The following is a 23,274-nucleotide window of genomic DNA, read 5'->3' on the forward strand; positions in this document are numbered from 1 at the left end:
TGAGGAAGAATAGGAACAAGATGAACCATATTGCTTTCTGAGTCTTCCCCAATACCTTTAAACAAATAAAGGGATATGAAATGAAAATGTTTTGCTCAAGTAATAGTAATAGCTCACATTTGTGTTGCACTTTAAGATTTACATAGAATTTCAAATACACTATTTCATTTGAGATAGAAACTACTACTCTACTATTATTATTATTATTATTATTATTATTATTATTATTATTATTATTACTCCCATTACACAGATGAGAAACTGAGACTTAAATTTAAGAATCTCACATAGTAACCAAATGCCCAAAGTAGGACACAGATGAATGGATGAATAATAGATAAATGAATGAATGACTATATTATTGAATGAAAAGCTACATTATTCCTTACTACATACAAAGTATTGTGTAAAGTGCTGGGGATGCAAATGGATCTCATCTTCTAATATGGGAGATGAAATGCATAGGAGAATTCAGCTATAAGCCAGATGAGAAGGTACAAAGATTCTTTGGGTATAGCACCAAAGGGCAGAGTAATACATCTTGGATTTGAACTCAAAGTCTTCCTAATCTTTGGTCCACAACTCTATCTTATCCACTTCCTTATGTGCTTGACTGGAGAGAAAGGAGAATAGCTCACTTGTTGAGCTTTAAGGTTTCCTAAAACACTTCCCTTACAGCAATCCCAAAACAGAGGTAGAGTAGGTACTATTATTCTTCTTTTACATCTACATACAATTAGTATGGATAAGGAAAGCCTCAAAGCATTCTCAGTATTTGAATTCACACTCTTAATTTCCATTTGACTGGAACCAATGCCCAGATTTTACAAACTGATAATTTCAAATAATCCCCAAATCATAAAGTGACCTTAAAAGTAAGGGACAGAACTGGGATTCCACCACTGTTCCTGGGACTCCAAAAGTTCCATGTTTCCATGATTCTGAATATTTGATCTATTTGATCTAAGAGGCAGCAGAAGGTACCATCTAGAACATTAGACTTGGAATCAGAAATACCTGGATTTAGATCTCACCACAAACATTTACTAGATGTGTGACCCTGTGAAAAACATTTAACTTCTTTGTGCCTCAGTTTCCTCATCTTTAAAATGAAGAGGTTGGGTGTGATGATCTCAGTTTTATTTTAGTCCTACATGAATGGTCCTGTGATCACTATTTAAGCATCATAGACAGAGGATTCAATTATGACTTGGCTCTGGGACAGCAAGGGTTCTTTTTTCTACTTTCTCCATTGTGCCACTGATTTCAAAGGATGGGAAATGACAAGCAGACACTCTGAATACCAGGATGCCATTTGGTTAAAAATCTCTTCATGTTTAACTGCAATCACAGAAAGCCCTTAAGAAGTGTGACTTTCATGAATGATTCAATCAGGGTACAGAATGAAATGCAGATCAGTTAACAAGCCCACTTTAACAAGTTTAAAATATTTAACAAGTCATTAATCATCCTTCTGCAGTGATGACCACAGCATATTTAAAACAGTCTCAGAAAAGGGGAAGGAAAAAGCCTGAACTCCATTAAAGTTTCATTATCTTGAAACATTCATATTTGCAGAATTAAAGCTCACTGTCCATTCAGGTGATAGGTTTAATTTCCAACCAAATTGCCTCAGACCCACCTACCTGGGGGTAATCGAATGCCTTTCTACCTCTTGATTGGTATGGGGCTTTAAAGTTGGCTAGAATAGATAAATGATATTTGCCATTATCAGAATGAGTGATGATCCCAGTTTTCCCCTTGTCATTACTAATTTTACTACCTCCCACCTCACTAAGCCAAGCAATATTTAATATATGACTCTGAAATCTAAGTGTGATGGCTCTGGGCATTTAAGAACCTTGAAAGTTTTTATGCATCCCCTAATGTGGACAAATAAGCATGCTTTACTTAATTGGCATTAATTGCTCACTAATGTTCCAATAGTACAGTGATAAACTGAATTCCTGTTGTCCAAGGACCAGCATCACTAAGTTCTGAAAGACTCCTTGCTACAATGGTCTTAGGGAGATGAATTTTTCAACCACAGCAACATTAGAATATTTTCTACTAAGTTGTAGAATTGTGATCTGTGTAAATGAAGGGAGTAGGCACCTTTATAAAAGAAATCTTAGAGTCCCACTCAGAGTTATAGAATCTGGAAAATATGTTATAGGCATTGATAGACTAGTTCAGCTGAAGAGTGGGTAAGAGTGGGTCCAGATCACAGGATTCAATATAGGATAGATTTGCAATAAAAAAAAATTCATAGATGGTCCTTTTTCCATACTAACAATAATGGGTTTATATTTATGCAGTCCTGAAAAGTTGTCTTAAGTACACTTGAATTACAACTTGGTCTGATCAGTGACTCATTCTGTCTATGATTCTGTTGCTGAATGGATGGGTTTGGAAAGAGAAGCTAATTGCTTCCTTGTAGGCAGAGTTTATATCTTCCTTGGATTCTTCAAGATCATAAGGTCCAAAGTACATTGTAGGTTCTCAATTGAAAAAAATTAGCAAATGAATTAATTCTGACAGTCCAAAAAAGTTAGGAATATTCTCTTTATATCTGTGGGAACTCCATAGTAATTAGATTTCTGTCCAACAGAAGAAAGACATTTATAATAAAAAGCAATGTCCATGATTAAAGAAGATTTTCTTTCAAACTTTGTGAGTTCTCTAGTACTTATGAATATTGAAGGGTATATTTAATTGACTGTATGGGGTATTCAAGGAGGATTTGCACCTCTGATTTGAGGACTTGCCAAGCCTTTTTCAGGGCTATTCATCCACCTTTGGTGTATACCTGGCATTCAGCTCTCTCTTTTCCAAGAAGTTGTAGCATCCATATGCCTTGGTAAATCATTTCAGAAGATAGGCTAAGGCAGGTTGAGGGAAGCCACTGAGTCTCAGACCTATTGATGAGTTATGGAGGTGTCTATTCTAAGCATGTGAAGACTTCCCTGGTGGAATGGTTAGATAAAAAACAGTTTGTTCCAATGGCCATGAAGGCCTCTGAAGCAGGTGTTTAGAGTTTGTTCAGACATTTAGGTGTCAAGGCCATCTACTGCATCCTGGGTCATTGCTAATCATTTTAACTTTTTATCAGACCACTGGACTTTGATGACTCTGGAAGAGAGTGAAGCTATTGAATTTGTGCAACTTTGCTTCACTTAAGTCCAATTCACACAGGAGCTAAGATATAACCCCATAATGTTACTGGTCCTCTCCAAAAAAAAAAGGACCATCATCAGCAAAATAAAAAAAGAAAGGGGGGGCAGTTGTCAATCACCTGCCAGTAATGTTGGAGGTTTGGCATTTTGGAGAAGAGCTGAATTAGTTGTTCTCTAAAGTTCCTTCTAACTTGAAAAGTCAATCATTCTATGAATCAATGACTGGAAGATGGATGGTAAGCTATAATTGAAAAGGATACAGAACTTAGCAGCTATATGGTACAGTGAAATGCTATACATACAATCAGAAGGAAGAACTGAGTCCAAATCCTACCTGTAAGTGAAGAGAGTGAGCACGACTATAAAAGGACTATAAAATAACACTTACTAATTAATTGTGTGATCCAGGGCACATCATTTAACCTCTGTATACCTCAGTTTCCTCACCTAGAAAATGAGGATAATAAATACACCTGCTTCTTAGGGTAGTTTTGAGGATCAAATTCAATAATATTTGCAAAGTGTTTTGCAAACTTTAAAATGCCATATAAATGTTGGCTAATATCATTACAAGTATCATTGAATCCAGAAATCTTGGGTTTTAGTGCTAGTTAAGAGTCATTGCTATCCAGAAGCAAGTCATGTCTCTTAAATTTCTGTCTTCTCTTCTGTAATACTGGGGCTCTTATATTATCTATTCCCAAGTGCTCTTGTGAGAAAAGTGCTTTGTAAGCCCTGAAATATTAAATAAATGTGAGGAAATTATTATTATTTTGCTACTGTTTAACATCTTTATAGTACTTAAGAGTTTACAAAGTATTTGTATTATATATATGTACATATATATATATATATACATATGTATATGTTTTTTATGAGCTATTTCATCTCATCTCTACCTTTTGCAAGAAGACTTTCCAAATAGTCCTTAATCTCTGTACCTTCCCTCAGATACTATTTCCAATTTATCCTCTGTCTGTATCTCTCTAGGTTTGTCTGTCTGTCTGTCTATCTCTCTCTGGTGTCTCAGACTTTGACCTAGAATGCATTATTTTCATAATGTATATAGTAAATGCTCAATTGTTGACTAATTTATTGACTGATTTATGTTACACCACAATTGAAGGCATCTACCAGAATCTTAACTTTCTATATGGGATAGAAACCTCCTCAAGGTGGCTTGGATAATACAAGCACAAGGATAATAATATAAACAATGTTAATAAATATTAGAACTTTTTTCCAAATTTTGGATCCAAGACTTAACCAAAAGCTCTGATTCATGAATTACAACAACCAAGAAATGGTTATTAAATCAAGAAATATTTATTAAACTGTAATCATGTTGGCCCTGAGCAATGTAGATATCACTGAAAGTAAAAAGAATGTCTCTTTGCCTTCAAGGAAGTTGCATTCTCATAGGATAATGTAGTTGTTCAGACATTTTCCAGTTGTGTCCAACTCTTCATGACCCCATTTGGAGTGATTTTGGCAGAGATACTGGAGTGGTTTTACATTTTTTCTCTAGCTCATTTTATAGATGAGGAAACTGAGGTAAACAGGGTTGAGGAAAGTGAGGCAAGCAAGGTTAAGTGACTTTCCCAGGGTCACAAAGCTAGTGTCTCAGATCAGATTTGAACATGGGAATCTTTTAACTCATTTAGCCTAACTGCTTCATTTTAATATATAATGAACCAAATTTATAAATTATATGTGATAAGCACTGCACAAAGTGCTGGGGTTACAAAGAGAAAAATGAAAGTTTTTTGGATTCTGTAATGTTTTACAGATAATTAAATAATATTGATATTTAGAAACAACTAGCATGTTATAGCATGTTTGCAAAACACTTTATATATGTTACTTCATTTGCTCTTTGGAACAAATGAGGACCTACCTGAGAGAAAAGTGGTTTTTAGTCTCCATTATACAGATGAGGAAACTGAAATAGAAAGGTCAAGTGACTTGCCCAGGTGTTTCATAGCTAGCAAATATCTGGGGCAGAATTTGAATTCAGATCTTTCTGATTTCAAGGTTAATACTGCACCAAATATCTGACAATCATCATCATTATTATCATTATTGCTCTGAAGTACTTTATCATTCCTGTGATCCCTTAAAGTTGAATTCACTTTTTTCCCCTTGATCCTCTGCTCGCATAGATATTATTATAATTTGCTCCAGTGGTCGGTTTCACACAAATAAGAGATCCAGGAATATCCAGAATTAGATATGTTTCCCCCTCTTAAAGTGCTAAGTAATATGTTGTGAATGATCATTATTAGTCTAGTATATTTAATATACAATTATAGCCTGTAGGCTATTTTGGAAACAATTAGTCACAGGTCTGGTGACTCCCAAGTTTCTATAACTAAGAACGTGAACCCCCTTCCCTGTTTCCTCTTCCTACTTTGGCCTTCTCTCATCAGTTTATGGCAGATATCAGGAGTCCAGGTCCTGACTGGGCATCTGTCCGGGAGTCACCTCAGCTCAGTGATACTTTCCATTGTCAGTAGGCAGATGGATGACCCATGTGGGTCACTTATGGTGTGAAATTACTGATGAGTTATCAGGGTGAGACTGACTAGATCAACTGAGATGCTGAGAGAGCTGGCCTTGGCCTAGCAAGGTCTTCTGGGACTCACATGGAAAAGGTATCCAATTCTTCATTGTCTCAGAACTTTCCTGGAAATGGAATAGGTCAATTAAATTGAATGTTTCTTGTTGGCTTAGATATTTGTATTTTAAAAATGAGTAATAGTAGAAAAGAGAAAAGTGATATTGGTGAATGCAATTATTAATAATTATAATTGATAATCATGTTGATAGTAATAACACTAATTATTCCTTGATGACTTCCCTCCTTCTTGAATAATACAGTTGCAATAATTTGGTTGGCTAAAGTAAGGGAGTGGGAATCTGTTATTTTGGCAATAAAGCTACATTTGCTTCCTTTCTATGCTGATCACATTACCAGGGCATATTCTATCTTAAATACTTATAAAATGAATGAATGAAGAAGCATTTCTTAAGTACCTACATTGGGTCAGGCATTTTGTATTGGTGCTGGAGAGACAAATACAAAAGTAAGATAGTAGTTGACACAGGAGTTTACCAATTATGTGACTTGGGGCAGATTATGTCACCTCCCTTAGCCTCCATCTAGAAAATAAGAATAATAAAGACAGTTATCTCAGGGTTGTTGTGAGGATCAAATCATAGAAAACATGCAAAATATATTGCAAACATTAAAGCACACTACAAAGTCAATGATGATGGTAATGATAGTGATGGTGATGGTGACGATGGGAAGATAGCATAAATATGGGAGTGATAATCAAGAAGGCTGATTTTGCTCTAGGAAGTCACAAGGATTGCTAGCAGAGTAATAAAGCAGATTGTCAGATACTTTTCAATAACAATAGCAATATTGGATTGAATTGGATAAACAGATTGGATTACTGTTTCCAGAGCAAGGACTGGAAAGTGGAAGGGTAGTTGTATTGTTGGGAGGAAGGGAGTATGTGTGTGGGTATGGGGGTAGATGGCAAAAAGCCCAGGTAAGGCCTGAGTCTCTTGATGAATGGTTAGATAAGATATGAAGAATGATCTGGGGACATTAGATAAGTGAGTTCATGCTTACCCACCAAACCAGGACAGAGTAACCATTCTTTAGTTTTTAAATTTTGTCTTTCATCATTTTCTTTTAAATGCACTTCAGCAGATTCATCATCCTGGTGGGGAAAGACAAGTTTGTCCTCTGAATAATTTCCTCTTCTCCCAACAAGAGAGTTCCAAAACAAACAGATATTTTTTTCTCCACTCTCTTTGTTTTTTGGTTGTTTTCAGTTGTGCCTGACTCTTTGTGACCCATTTGGAAGAGATACTTGAGTAGTTTGCCATTTTCTTTTCCAGCTCCTTTTGAACAGATGAGGAAACCGAGGCTAAAAGGTTAAGTGACTTGTTTGTTTAAAGTTGCACAGTTAGTCAGAGACTAAGGCCAGATTTGAACTTGGGAAGTTGAGTCTTCCTGACTTCAGAACTGGTGCTCTATCCATTGAACTACCTAGTTGCCCTGACAACAACCAATATATCTAGTAGATGATAATTTACTTTAAGAAATGATTTCCTCTTTGACTATGCCCAGTATTTATTTTTCAGTCTTTATTCACAGCTTGCTATATGTTGCTCATGTTCTTCCCCTCCCTGAAGTGCATTGATTCCTCCCCTCAGTTCTATTCTTCAGGTTCTTGTAATACCTGTATGGTAGAGAAAAGATCATTTTGAAGTACAAAGGCAATGGAAAGGCCTGTAAAATAGTATATGACAGATTACATTTGAGGTCCAGAAAAAGTTTTTGTTCAATTTTAAAATTGCTTATTTTGTAAAGAATATATGTCCTGAATGTTAGGAAAAAATAGAATGCTTTGATATCTTCCCATGTTGTGAAAAGAATCTTCCTAAATTACAAGTCTTTTCCTTCTTTCTATATCTTACTCTTGCTCAGTGACTCCCAATTACCTCTAAGGTCAAACATACTCTTTAGCAGGATGTTCAAAACCTTTTGTAGTCTAGGGGCAATCTAGCTTTCCAGCTTTATTTCACCTCACCATCCAAATCATACACAAGCCCTGGGAGATGTAGGGAGACAATGCAAGGTGAGAGATTGCAATTTCCTCCAAGAACTTGACATTTAGATAGGTATTAGAGACATGCTCCCCTGATACTTAGAATAATATGAAAAAGATAGCAATTTCACAAGGGAACAAGTAGCAACTAGACAGGTTGGGCACCGGAAAATCAGATTGGGAAAACTTCCCTCTCCTGATGGGTCATCAGATCCTTTTGAAGAACTCAAGAACATAGCAAGATACCATTATCAGATGTAGACTGGGGTTGATGGAAGGTATCAGTGGAACCATCATACCTGAATCATGAATCAGAATCATGAGCTAGAGGATAAATGAGGGCAGCTGTTATATCTGTTCTACAATTGTCTTGTTGAATTTTTTGACTCTATACTTCCATTTTTACAACTCAAAGAGAATCCCTGGATACAATGTGAGAAACTACAGACTGAACAAATGTCCACAGTTAGTTTAGGGTATAGGACTGAAACCATATCTAGTTCTGTCTCATGGCAAAAACTTCTTTTTTAAAATATTTATTTATTCTCTTTTTGTACAAATAATGTTATTTTATACATTAATAAAATATTCTTGTTTAAGAGTAATACCCCCCCCACAAAATATAGACTTACTTGAGCGATAAAGTAAAGGGAAGAGAAAAAATTAAAATTAAAAAAATAGTATTAATTTTAGGTATGGCCAGGTGGAGTAATGGACAGAGCCCCAGCCCTGGAGCCAGGAGCACCCGAGTGCATATCCGGCCCCATACACCCAACAATCACTCAGCCGTGTGACATGCAAGCCACCCCAACCCCACTGCCCTGCAAAAACCAAAAAACCAAAAAAACAAAAACTTCTTAAAAAGAACATGGGACTAACATCGCTCTGCTCTTGAAAAATGATTGAAGTATTTTTGAACAATTAATCTGCTTTTTAAAGATATAAAATAGAAGGGATCCATGGAAATACTTTTTCTAATGCCTCACTGAGATGTGGAGGTGACCCTGGCCTCTTCAAAACTGGACCGGGGGGGGGGGGGGGGGGTGGCTAGGTGGCGTAGTGGATAAAGCACCGGCCTTGGAGTCAGGAGTACCTGGGTTCAAATCCAGTCTCAGACACTTAATAATTACCTAGCTGTGTGGCCTTTGGCAAGCCACTTAATCCCATTTGCCCTGAAAAGACCTAAAACACACACACACACACACACACACACACACACACACACACACGCAAAACTGGACCAGGAAAACACAAAATCTATATTAGGAGTTCTTAAACTTTTATGCCTTGGACCACTTTGACAGACTGGTAAATCCTGAGGAATTAGAATAATTTTTTAAATCATAAAATAAATCACATAGGATTAAAAAAGGAAATAATTGATAACATAATGGTTTTACCATATATATGTATATGTATATGTATCTGTCCATCCATCCATCCATCCATCCATCTATTTATCTATCTGTCTGTCTATCTATATCATTTATCTATCTCCTTATTTATCTAAGCCAGGTTTATGACCCACATGTTATGCACTAGAATGCCTTGTCTAGTTAGAAAGTTTCTATTTTTGAACCCATCCTCATTGATTTTCTATCATTTGAAAATAATTTCAGAGAGATTCAATACCCTCTGGCTATAGGATGTGAATTTTTAAGCTATAACACTTCAGAATGATGGCCAATCAAATTATGGAGAGGCTGGAATCATCATCAGTGGAGAAATATCTAGCTAGATTAATTCAATTTAAGATTTTCTAAAAACATGCATGAAATAATTTCTCATATCTATACATATACACATGTGTGTATATATATGTGTGTATATGTATGCACATATATACTTTTTGAATCTAATGATAGACCTATCTAAGGGGAGAAGAAGGAAAAAATAAATTTGTATGATAACTATTACATATTTAAAAGGAATAGCATTTGTCATTAATAGATTTGCTAATAATATTTACTAGTAATTTACTGATAATAGATTTGCATCTTTTTATCATACTATGTTATGGAAATGCTTGTTTAATTTCATAAATTAAAAATCAACAAACAAACAAACAAACAAATAAATAAATAAATAAAGTAGTCACTATGAGCCAGGAACTGTACACTGATTCAAAATTAAAATTTCATAGTCTTTGTCCTTAGAAGGTAACATTCTCCTGGCAAAGCTGGGGAAATACTCCCCCTAAAGACACTCTACATACCAACCATAATGGCATTTAATGAAAGTTTATTGTGTCTTTAATAGATTTTTGAAATAGGATTAAAGATGTTTTGCTGCATATAGGCACAAGAGCTGAAGTCATTCTAGATTAATTTCTTCTGCTCTCTGTACTTGATGTTAGGGTACAGTTTGAATGAAGGTCTTCTCTGTGAGGATGGGTCACTGGGGTAGTATCAGAGGTTGCCTTGAACTTTTCTCAACCTTGAATAAAAATATTGGGAGGGCTTTATTGTTATAAATCAACACTTACTGAGAATAATGTTTGCACCTTATATACTATAAAGAACCTTTCAGAAAACCATCTTAGAGTCATTTGGTTACTAGTCCTTCCTTGTTAAGGCCATAAAAATGTTCTTAGAATTACGAACAAAACAGGCCAATTACTAAGAAGTAGAGAACTATGGAGGAAATAATGGATTCCTTGGGGGATCCATTTGGTGTATGGAGATGATATGAGCTCTGATAGAAAAGTGAAGCATTCTGGTTGAAAATCTTAGCTATGTTCCCCAGTAGAATAATAAGCCAACCTTCCCCTCTTGTTGGCCTCCAAAATACACCTTTTTTCTCCCCTCTCTTCTGTGTCAGGGTATAAATTCTAAGGAACAACACTAAGTTGCAGAAAAATGTAATTTAAAACAGAACTAAGGATTCTGAATGCCATCAGGAGCCTATAGGGTTTAAGTTTTGAGATTTAAATATATAGATATATAGATATATAGATATAGATATAGATATAGATATAGATATAGATATAGATATAGATATAGATATAGATATAGATATAGATATAGATATAGATATTCCGTGGGGATTGTCAGTTTCCAAAGATGATAATGATGAAGAGGACCATGGGATCATAGAGGTGGCAACATGACAAGAAGGTGAATTGTATTTTAGAGAGAGAGGTATTTGCTGTCAACAGTCCCACTTTCTCTTCCAGAGCACATTTGGGTTCAGTGGCCAGATAAGGATTAGGACAACTGGCAATGGCCATGGAAGCAAGGCAATCAGGGTTAAGTGACTTGGCAAAGGTCAAATAGCTAGTAAGAGTCAAGTGTTTGAAGCTGGATTCTAACTCCCATCCTCCTGACTACAAGGCCAATGCTCTATTCTCTTTGCCACCTAGCTGCCCTTTCCAAAGAAAAGTGGCCTGGGAGCACCTATCATCACACACATGCAAGCATAATGTTTTCATATTCATTCTAAGACTTCCATGATAACTCCGTTTACGTTCTGGACTTTTTATAGAAAAAAAAAGAGAAGTGGAGTAGACAAAGTCACCAGAGTTGGAAGAGAAGCCGATAAATGTCTCTATGCCAATGGAAAACATTTGATAGACTCCCAAAGCAGTTTCATGACTTCTTTCCCTTGTCTCTCCCAAGTTCCCATTCTTATATAGAGAGGGCTAATTTACTGGCAACTGTTCTTAACTGAATTATGCATCCATCAGAAACCTGAGGAAATTGATAAATGAAGTTTTTATTTTTCAGTTAATAAAATTTACAATTTAACAAATATTTATTAAGTAATTTCTTTATCTTAGTGGTATCCAAGGCCTTTCATGGATCATGTGGAAATATAATATAGCCCCTGCTCTAATGCATTTATGATCTTTTTTGAGCAATTAGACATACAAGCATAAACCCATATAAAATGTGGAATAAGAATAGCATACCTGAAATATGAGACAATCATACAATAGGTATCACAGAGCAGTTCATAAGCAAGTACCTAATGAGTTGTATAAATAAGCAGTATGTTGAAGGGGAGAGAATAAGGAAGCATGGATAATTCTCTGAATTCTGTCAGAAAGACCTGGGTTCTACACTCTGAGCCTATGCCCTCTCAACAATGAATCTCTACCTCATCTTCCTGCCCCTTTAAAAACTTACTCTTGTGGTGGAGCCAAGATGGCAGCAGGAGAAGAGCCTCTCTTAGGTGCTCTCTCCAAAATATTTTGAAAATCTTAAAATTATGACTCTCATTATATTTTTGAGAAACAGAACCCACAGAAAGGTATAGTGAGTCAATTCTCCAGCCCAAGGTAACCTAGAAAATAGTGGAAAAACTCTGTTCCATGGGGGGGGGTCTAAGGGCGACCCCCAGCCAGAGTGAAGAAACTTCAGCCTCCCAGGAACAACCTCAGGGTGCCTGGGAGCCATGGCTCCCAGCAGAAGAAGCAGTTTCTTGACCTGCACTCCAAGGAGAACCAACCACAACTTGGAAGATCAGCAGGGTGACATCTGCCAGAATGAGTGCAAAGCCCACACCTTGAATGTGGTTACAGTACTCAGTGCACTTGGCATGGCACCAGCACTGCACTTAGTGTGGCTGCTGCAATTAGTGGGGCCAGCAGCCCAGATCCAGGAAACCGAAGCAGGTCCCATGGAGCTGGTAAGCAGGATCCTCTAGGCAACTATGCCCTAAATGCTCAGCCCACTGAAGGGAAGGGAGAAGAGGGAGACTTGCAACATCTGTCCTCTCTCCCTGGAACAGGGCTCTGGGGCCCTGACCACATTCAGCTTCAGATCAGAGTCTAGGCTCCCCATAGAACATGGACCTTCCCCCCTCAACTCTGTGGCAGAGGGGTGCGCTTGTGGTCATTCACAGACCAGGAGAACAGTCAGAGCCTCACACACTGAGGTCCTTGTGGGGATGTCCCAATAAAACTCAAAAGCTCAGGAAGCACCCCCAAAACAGGCATAGGCTGGGAAAATGAGTAAGCAAATAAAAAAGGAACCTGATCATTGACAAACACTTTGTCTATGATCCTAAGGAGGATCAAAATATTCAATCTGAAGATGGGGAAGTACAAGCTTCTGCATCTAAAGACTCCAAGAAAAATGGAAGTTGGGTTCAGGCTATGATAGAGCTCAAGAAAGATTTTGAAAATCAAGTAAGGAAGATAGAGGAAAAATTGGGATAAGAAATGAGAGAGATTCAGGATAAACATGAAAATGAAGTCAGCAGCTTAGTCAAGGAGATCCAAAATATGCTGAAGAAAATAACATGTTAAAAACCAGCTTAGGTCAAATGGATAAAACAGTTCAAAAACATATTGAGGAGAAGAATGCTTTAAAAAGCAGATTTGGCCAGATGGAAAAGAAGATAAGAAAGCTCTCTGAGGAGAACAAATCCTTCAGATGTAGAATGGAGCTAAAGGAAGCTGATGAATTTATGAGAAATCAAGACACAAATGCTTCAACACCAAAAGAATGAAAGATTAGAAGAAAATGTGAAACATCTCATTGAAAAATCAATTTATCTGGAAAAGAGATTCAGGAAAGATACTTTAAAAAATTATTGGGATACCTGAAAGTCATGATCAGGAAAAGATCCTTGACCTCATTTTTTAAAGAATTAGTATAGGAAAATTGCCCTGATCTCCTAGAAGCAGAGGGCAAAATAGAAATTGAGAGAATTCACCAATCTCCCCTGAAAAGAGATTCAAAAAAACAACCCTCAGGAATATTATAGCCAAGTTCCAGAACTTCCAAGTCAAAGAGAAAATATTACAAGCAGCCTCCCAGGAATATTACAGTTCAAATATCACAGAACTGCAGTCAAGATCACAGAGGACTTAGTAATAAATACATTAAGGGCTCATAGGGCTTAGAATATGACATTCTGGAAGGCAAAAGATCTTGGAATGCAAGCAAGAATCAACTACCCAGAAAAACTGAACGTCCTCTTCCAGGGGAAAAGATGGACTTTCAATGAACCAGGGCAATTTCAAATGTTCCTTTAGAAATGACCAAAACTGAACAGAAAGTTTGACCTTCAAGCACAGGACTCAGGTGAAGCATAGAGAGTGGAAGAGATGGGTAAATTATAAGGGACTTAATGATGATGTATTCCTGCATTGAAAAATGATACTGATAATACTCATATGAACCTTCTCATTTAATAAAGCAGGTAGAAGGAGCTCTTATAGATGAAGCACAGGAGAGAGCTGAATTTGAAGATATATCGTAAAAATGGAGTTAATGGCTAAAAGGGAAATGTACTGGGAGTAAGAGAATAGAGAGGTGGAATATGTTAAGATATTTCATATAACAGATATGTTTTTGCAATGAGCTTTTGCAATGATATGGAAGGGGGAAAAGTGAAGGGGAATGAGGGAACCTTTACTCTTGTCAGAAATGGCTCAGAGAGGAAACAGCATACACACTCAATAAGACATAGACATCTAGAATGAAAAGGAGAGAAGGGGGACAGGGGGAAGTGGGGGATGTGGATGATAGAGGAGAGGGTAGATCATAGGAGAGAATAGTCAGATATAACATATTTTCTTTTTTACTTTTTGCAAGGTACTGTGATTGGGTAGTCTTTCTGGGACCATGGAGCCAGGTGTTTGCTGGGTCTCTGGGTGGGATGTGGGCTTGGGGTCTCTTGGCCCCAGGGCCAGTTCTTTGTCTTATGCACCACTCAGCTACCCTACAGCACAATTTCAAAGAGGGAAAGTGAAAGGAGAGAAAAAACATAATATATGGTAGTGGGGAGGAATCGATGGAGAGAATTAACAATCAGTAACAGCAACTGTGGAAAAATATGAAGGTAACTTCTATAATGAACTTATGATAAAGAATGTGGTCCAACCCAGACAGAGTTGATGGTGTCAGAACTCAGACTGAAATATATTTTTTTTCTTTCTTTTACTTTATTTCTCATTAGGTTCAGTATTTTTGTGGGGCAGGGGTATGATGTTTACCCTTAAACAAGAATATTTTAGTGATATATAAATAAAGTCATGTTAACCAAAAAAAAAGAAATCAGGAGGGCTGGGAATTCAGGGAAACAGATTTGCATGAACTGATGCTGAGTGAGATGAGCAGAACCAGAAAAATATTGTACACCCTAACAGCAACAGGGGGCTGATCATCATCCTTGATGGACTTGCTCATTCCATCAGTGCAACAATCAGGGACAATTTTGGGCTATCTGTGATGGAGAATATCATCTGTATCCAGAGAAAGAATTGTGGAGTTTGAACAAAGACCAAAGACTATTACCTGCAATTTAGAAAAAAAGAAACCGTTATCTTATGTAATTTTGCTGTCTCTTATACTTTATTTTTCTTCCTGAAGGATGTGATTTCTCTCTCAAGACATTCAACTTAGATCAATGCATACCATGGAAACAATGTAAAGACTAACAGATTGCCTTCTGTGGGGGTGGGGTGGGGGGAGGGAAGCAATAATAGGGGTAAATTTGTAAAACTCAAAATAAATACAATCTTTCAGTGAAAAAAAGAAGAAAGACCTGTGTTCAAATCTTTTCTCTGCTACATTAATTAGCCATAGGAAAATTACTGTAGCTTTCTAAACTGCTTTCTTCCTCTGTAAAATGGACATTGTAGTACTACCCTTATAGACTTATTGTGAAGCCTAAGAGATAACGTCCTGTACTCATCCACACTTCTAAAGTCACTCACTTTCCCCATTGGTGGAATGCAAACTCTGATTAGAGGAAGGATTTCTTTCTTGAATTTGTATTCCTTGTTCCTACCACAGTGTTGCCACAAACAGTTGTTTCCCAATGATTTAAAGAGCTACATTTAAAGGAAGAGAGATTGACAATAATAATTGAAAACTGTTAGAATTGAAAGGGACCTTACAACTCTTCAAGTTATAGATCTAAAATTGAGAGGGACCTGAAAGATCATTAAATCCAATCCTTTCTCTTTACTGATGAGATTGTAAAGAATAACTGACTTGACCAAGGTCATGTAGATAACAGGACTGGGATTTGAATCCAGATCTTCTGATTCCATATCTAATTATCTTTTTTACTGCACCACACTGCAGAACTTGGGACATCAAGAGATAAATGTCTTGTTCAAAATCACATAGATCATAAGAAACAGAATTAAGATTCTGATTTCAAGTTTTGAGTCTAAAAGCCATGCTTGCTTTGGGAACTCATTAATTTATACTAAACTATGCTTGCTTCAGAAACTATATATTCTTTCTTACATATTTCTCTCTTAAATAGAAAATTTATTTCACCAATAGAAATAAATTTTGCACCAATAGGTACATGAAAAAAACTAAGGGAGAGTATCTCTATATCAATAGTGACTTGTCCCATTTATCTACCTCTAATAATTTATCATGAATTCATTATCAGAGCAATACAGGGAATAGCCTAATGAGGGATTAATGTAGATACAATACTGCTTTAACTGAAATACTAATGTAACTTTCTTATTAATGAGACATTATTTTCAAATGCTACTTGAAGGGTTTTTAATCTTTATCAAGAAGTTGCTTGGGTCTGAAGAATAGAGATTAGGATCCAGACCACAGTCTTCCTGCAATGTAAGAGTTTGACTGAATTATAAATATAGCATCAATCAACAAAGACCTTGGTGCATTTCCCATTAAACTGGGAAACACTTATGCTTGGAGGTCTTTCCAAAGTTTGAGAGCATATTACCATAGGTTTTCTCCAGGCTTTCTGGGTTTTTGTTATATATTGTCACTCTCAGTGATTAAAGAAAATGAGTGAACAAAAGTTTCATTCTTTTGCTTATTAATTTTTTACTATTTTTATATTTTCATAATTTGCTAATATAATTTTATATGGGCTTTGTGGAGGCAGAACTATACACAAAAAATCTGAAGCAGTGAAATTATTCTTGGGGATAAGGCTGCACCAAATTAGATTGTTAAAATCTACCAAAAGCAATATCATGGATATGTTCCTTTTCCCTCCAAAGAGTAACACTTGACTTGTCTTGATTGCTTAGATCCTTTTTAGTTATTTAGGAAATGTATCTTTGAATTGGAAGATAGTCTATATTCTAAAAAAATTAGCAAGTAAATCAAATCTTTTTAGGGCCACTGAAAAGGAAATAAATCTGTTGTTTTGCTTCTGTTAGCATTTTGTACTGGAACAACTTAGTAATGGGGAGATGTTCACGGATACAAATCATATTCTTTCCACAAGGTTTCCTGGCTGAATAGCTCTTCAGGCTGAATTTGTTTCTGGAGACAATGCTGATTTGTGACCAGTGGGAGCATAGATATGACTGGAAGTGGGTTTGCCTGGACAGTTATGCAGGCATTAACACAAAATATCTTGTCCTCAGAGTTCATATTATGGAGACTTTACCCTCCTCCCCTTCCCACACATCCCCCATCCAGTATCTGACATCCTTCTCAATATGTCCTAATTTAGAGAAAAGAAGAAGAGGAGAGGAAGAGAGGAGAGATGCAAATTCGCCTTCAGGAAGAGCAGAGAGCCAAAGAGTTATACTGGACCCTGAAGCAAGCCCAGCAACAGAGCCAAGACAGTGAAAAGGAAGAACGTGAATGGGAAGAACAGCGTGAGTAGACTTAATGTTGGAAGTTCGTTTATGAGGGCAACAAAGGGATTTGGGGCTGACAATTCCTTAGCGCTATAAAATGACTTCATCAGGTTCTCCATTTTTCTAGTTCCTTAACTGTCAGTCTGGTTCTGAATCTTGATGAACAGAAACAGACACTGCCTCTTAAACTGTATATAACATATGATGCTTGCCCTTCATCCTCGAAGAAGACCATGACATTGGAGAAGTGATGCCATGATGTGCAGGTGATTTGGATTGGAGTGAGGGGTTCTGTGCTAAGGACCCAGCATCACTTTCTCCTCTGGAGCCATCTGGGTCCAGTGACCAGATATGAATTAGGATGACTGGAGATGACCCTGGACAAGAGGTGATCAGCATATAAATTACTGATAGAACTCACCCATACAAAAGGCATATTAAGTGGCATGCCCTCTCCCTATCTTGGCAGCATCTTTGTATTCTGGTTTAACTCTGGCACCAAAGGATAGCAGCCCAGAATAATCAATTGTATGCAGATGACATAGTACCCTTAGAGGGGCTGTGTGATTTTATTTCAAAATAGACTACAGAACTTGAGCCTTTTATCAAGGTACCAAACCAGATTAAGCAGACAGCCAAGTAATCAATGAACATGTCAATTCGTTGTTTGACTTTTAAAGTCTTTCATAATCTGAACTCTTTTCTCCCTTTCCAATCATCTTGCACTTTACTCTGATGCCTTTGTTCTGAGATCCAGTGACTATGATCACCTTTGTGTTCTTCACATATGGCACCCCATCTCCAAACTCCATATATTTTCATTCTCAATCTTCTAAGCTTGGAGGTTACCCCCTCTGCTTTTGTCTCTGCCTCCCAGCTTTCCAGGTTTCTTTCAAATCTCAGCTAAAATCTTATTTTCTGCAGGAAAATTTTTCTTACATGTGTTTTCCCTCTGAGATAATGTCCAATTTATCCTGTATTTTTTCATCTTTTTGCATAGTTGTTTGCATGCCATCCCCTCCCCTTCCCTCTCGTCTTTATCCTCATCAGACTTGGAACTCCTTGAAGGTTGTACTGTTTTTGCTTTCTTTACATCCTCAGTCCTTGGAGCAGTGTCTGAAATATAATAGGTTTGTTGTATATTGTATATTGATTTGACTTGATCATTCATGAATACATGAGATATCACTAAACAGAGGGTTTGTGAGAATTCTTTTGGTGCCAGATGGTAGACTGAGATTTATTTAAAGATTTTAACCATTTTTTGCTCTATGTCTCTTTTCCTCTTTCCACTATTTCCCTCTAGAGAAAAGGACCTTGTATAATCATCTTGCAATCTATTTGCAATCTATGTCATGGTGACAATATGTCATTTAGCAAGGCAGGAAGCATGAAATAACCAGAATTCTTTGGGAAAAAATAAACACATATAAAGAAAATTCCTTCCCCCTTCTCCTGATTTTTTTTTCTTTGTGATCAGAATTAGTCTCCAGATTTAGAGACTGACTACTCTTTCAAAAGAACAAATTATGCCTGAAAAGTCAAGAGACTGGGTAGGGGGAAGGAAATATCAGGATTTTTGTTCATCTTCTGAGTGCAATATTCTTTTCTCCTCAATGGGCTCTTACTAGTGGAGAGAAAACAGTGAGGGCAGTAGGGAAAATCTTTAGTCTTTTGAAAGAACAATTTTGTTCATTTTCATTGTGAACAATAGCACCCATTTCTACAATGCTTTCAGACTCAGAAAACACTTTTTTCATAAGAACCTTGAGAAGTAATGGGTCAAGTATTAGCTCATTTTATTTTTACAGCAAGATTTTGTTTATTATTTTTGCTTTTTAATGAAATAGAATATTAACAAGTTTATATAAATCTTTCTTTTCAGAAAACTGCTACACTTTCCCACAAATATTCCATGGAATGAGCATGTTCTTCTCCATTTACTGACTACACTCTGAATATGGTCATTAAATGGAGAAGAACATGCTTCTCCAGACTTGGGAGACCTCAAAGTTCTTTCTTCGTAGATACCTCTTTGCAACTCAAATCTTTATTGCAAGGTCTAGTTTTCTTGAGTCCACAGTAGGTTTTCTTTTTCTTCTACCAGAAGTCATACTATCTGAAGTTGCTTCTAGTATCAAATGATTGTCTCCTTGTAGAAGTGTCTTTCTGGAGAGATTCTCCAACTCTATTTCCAACTCTTAAGTACTGTCTTTCTGGCTACTAGAAAGGGTATCTTTTCTCTGGTACTGTGGTTGGTGATAGTCATGAAGAGACATGAACTAGAAACCCTCTCCTTCCTCACAAGAGTGATTCCTTCTTATATGCCAGGTTTTACTTTTACTGTTGGCTCTTACCAGATCTACCTTAGAAATGATTATAAAACTATTTTTTTGCAATTATATTGTATTAATCAGTAAAAGATAAGGACTTTTCCTTTCAACAGACAGCAAAGGGCTTGCACATTTTTGGAGGATCATTGGGTGAAAATATCTTGCTAATAGAGGAATACAACTTCATCTCAGATTTATATCAAATTCAGTTATGGAGAACATATTTTTCCATTTACTAATAATGGATTAGAAACAAATTTCTGGCAGCTCTTCTTTATACTTTTTCATAATCATATTATGATGAAAAAATATGAGTAGATAGTCAAATAGGTTTTTTTTTTTAGCAAAGTCATTCCAACAGTCATATTTAGAATGCCAATCTTATTGGAGGTGGGAATTTTTGACTAAAAACACATGTTCAGGAAATGAGGACATTAAATTTTGGTTGAGTCCAGAGTGCAGTTTTTTTTAAAATGTCTCACTTATCCCTGATGGAATTTGTTTTTTGTCTCGGCCCATTCACTCAGTTCAATGAGACTTTCCTACAGTTGACTCCCATCAGTGCATAGTGTCTATATTTGAAAGAGCTCCATGTTTATAGAGGCAGTCATTTGCTTATTAGTCTCCCCTTCTGGGCATAGAAAACAGTCAAAGGAACACATGGATTCATTCTCTCCTATGGAATTTTCCTGAAGCCAGAGCCACAACTTCCCCTGTACACAATATGGGGAGACTGACTCAGACAAATATCCTTACAATTGGTGAAATCTTGACCAAGTTGAGCATTAGTGAAAAACTCTCTTACTTTCACCAGCGCGCTTCAGTCTCATTTTTGAATAACAATGTCCATAATATTATCCCAAGCCTTAGAATTTCTGTTATCCAAAAATACCTAATCAATAACACTGTTGTTAAACTGAATCTTCTTCAGAAAGGATTGAAGCTGCCACTCTATTGATGGCTTTTCCTTTGGTCTCCTTTTGGTAAAAGGGAGAATCAGTTTACTGTCAGAGTCCTAAAAGAAGATTCTCTTTGTGGAAAATACTCCACGTGGGGCCAATTAAGAGGAATTCCTTGTTAAGAATCTGTTGAAAAGGTTCTGATGTCTTTCTGATTAGCCATAACTATGTTTCAAGTCATAGTTTCTGGATAATTTAATCATTTTATTAATAATGCCATCAAGTTATTAATAAAAGTATGGTTCTTTGGTTGTCTTAGACCAAAGACCAGACCATTTTAAAGATGAAGGAAATGAGGCATAGATATTCCCAGGGTCATAATAATTAATAAGTTTCAAAGTCATGGCATTTCTCAGTATGACTTTAGGACTTGATGGGGAAAGGAAAACAAGCCTACTAGCTAACATTTATATAGAATTTTAAGGCTTACAAATCCCATTATGTAGATGATCTTCACTGCAACCTTATGAAATGTCTTCAGATGAGGACACTGAGGCCGAGCGAGGCCAAGTGAGTCTAGATCTACACTCAAATTATCCTTGCAGGCAAAGGATACAACAGAAGTAATTGATCTCAGGGAAAGCAGGCCTTATCTTTCAAAATTTTTTTCTATTTTTGCCCCTAAGGAACATGCTGAAAATAAGTTTGATCAAAATTTCTCTATTAAAAATATTTGAAATCAAGGAATTATTTTGTAGTAAAGGGTCTCCAAAGGTAATCTATTACTTTGTTATTTTTTTAGGAATAAAATCATTCCCTATGGATGGTACCTCCTCTCTCCCAGACTTTATTTGAAAAGTGATTTCCTAACTTTCTGTAGTAACCAATAATGTAAAATAATTATCTTGGCCTCAGAATTTCTACTAATTCCTATTCTTTTATTAAAATAAAATACTAATTAGCATCAGTTATTATTACACTATCCATATCAATCCAGCCAATAAAATTATCAGTATTTGCTCCTATTTATTTAGAATCTAAAGCAATTGAAAACTTAAACAGATTTTTTCCCCCTTAGTTCTAAGTAATGGTAATTGATGATCACATTGATGACACTCAGGCATGATAAAGTTCATACATGCAAAATCCTGAATCATTAAGGAAAGATACAGTTCTACTCAATATCATTTTAGGGACAGCTGTATTTTAGTATACAGGCAGTCTATGGTTTGCTAATGGTGTTCTTTGGCTATCACCATTTAGACATAGAATTCCTGTTGCCACGAGAGCCATTGGTGAAATGGTGGATTGGGAAGTGGATAAAACAAGACATTCTGAAAGTTAGAAATATTGAACCAATCTCATCCTATTGACAAATACTAGGCAGGACTGGCTGCTAGTGGAAAGAGGATTGGGCTTCATTTCATTTAACTGTTTTTTGGTTAATCGCCACATTTATTGATGTTTCTCTAAGGCACAACCTTCTGCTGGTGGGCATTGGGGGGAGATGCCTAGCCAGAGACTAGAACCCCATGATGGAGGCCTAATGTTGTACTTAAATAGCTTTGTCCATCAGAAGGTATGATATGAAATGTCAACCTCTGGCATCTCCAGTTAAAGAAGGGTACTACCTTATCTCCTCTGACACATCATTCTGGCTCAGGTCCTCAATCCTTCATTCTTGGACTATGACAGCAGACTTGTGGTTGGTCTCCCTGCCCTATATCTCTTGTCAGGACAATTTGTCATCCACTAAGCTCTCAAATTGATTTTTCTAAAGTACAAATATGACCACTTCACTTCTTTATTTATTAAAATTCAGTGGTTCCCTATTACTTCTAGGATCAAATATCTTCTCTTGGCATTCAAAGCCCTTTATAACCCAAACCCTACCCACCTTCCCTATTTTCTTTCCTGGAAGACATTACTCCCCTACATGTACTTTGCCATCCAGTGACATTGATAGCCTTATTGTTCCTTGAACCTGATATTCTTTGTCCCGATTATACATTTTCACTAGTTGTGTTCATGCCTGCAATTTTCTCTCTCTTAACCTCTGCCTTCTGGCTTTATTTCTATGTTAAAGTTCCTTTCCAAGTTGACCTTAATGTTAATATATGCACTTTGAGGTTACTTCCAATTTGTCCTGTATATATCTTCTTTGTATATAATTGCTAGGATGATTATCTCCTCAACTCCTTAAGACACCCCACCCCCTTTTTTGTGTTCTAAGTCTTAGTATGGTGTCTAATAAATGCATTAGACAGTGCATGGCACAATGGAAAGGGACCTGGGTCTCTATTCAGGAAATCTACGTTTAAATCTGGTATTAGACATTTGCTAACTATGTGATCCTGGGCAAGTCATTTAATTCTGTTTGCCTCACTTTTCTCATCTTAAAATGAGATGGAGAAGGAAGTGGCACTCTCATAACTCTGATAGAAAACCTCAAATGAGGTCATAAAGAGTCTGACATGACTGATATACTTTACAACAATAATAGATGTGTATTGATTTATTGACTTGATGGATTAAGTTGACTTTTGTGAATTTTTTGATACTGGCTTGTGGAAACAACCATTATTTATAGAACTAATTTTGATAAATTTGGACTGACTATATTTTTATTCTTTGTAATGCATGATCAGAAACAACTCCATGATCATGCATGGTTTAAATAATAAAAATCTC

At 36.5% G+C, this 23,274-nt stretch overlaps 1 protein-coding gene across 1 annotated transcript in view; it reads left to right on the forward strand.

Annotated features, from left to right (window-relative positions):
* The window catches only part of SH2D4B (SH2 domain containing 4B), a 213,153-nt gene that overhangs the window by 60,180 nt on the left and 129,699 nt on the right, over positions 1 to 23,274 (forward strand). Inside the window, exon 5 of the mRNA XM_074231863.1 lies at positions 17,222 to 17,369. Coding sequence (XP_074087964.1) covers positions 17,222 to 17,369 — 148 coding nt within the window. The remainder of the gene's footprint in view (positions 1 to 17,221; positions 17,370 to 23,274) is intronic.

The sequence above is a fragment of the Macrotis lagotis genome, chromosome 4 (assembly GCF_037893015.1).
Source record: "Macrotis lagotis isolate mMagLag1 chromosome 4, bilby.v1.9.chrom.fasta, whole genome shotgun sequence".
Lineage (NCBI taxonomy): Eukaryota > Metazoa > Chordata > Mammalia > Peramelemorphia > Peramelidae > Macrotis > Macrotis lagotis.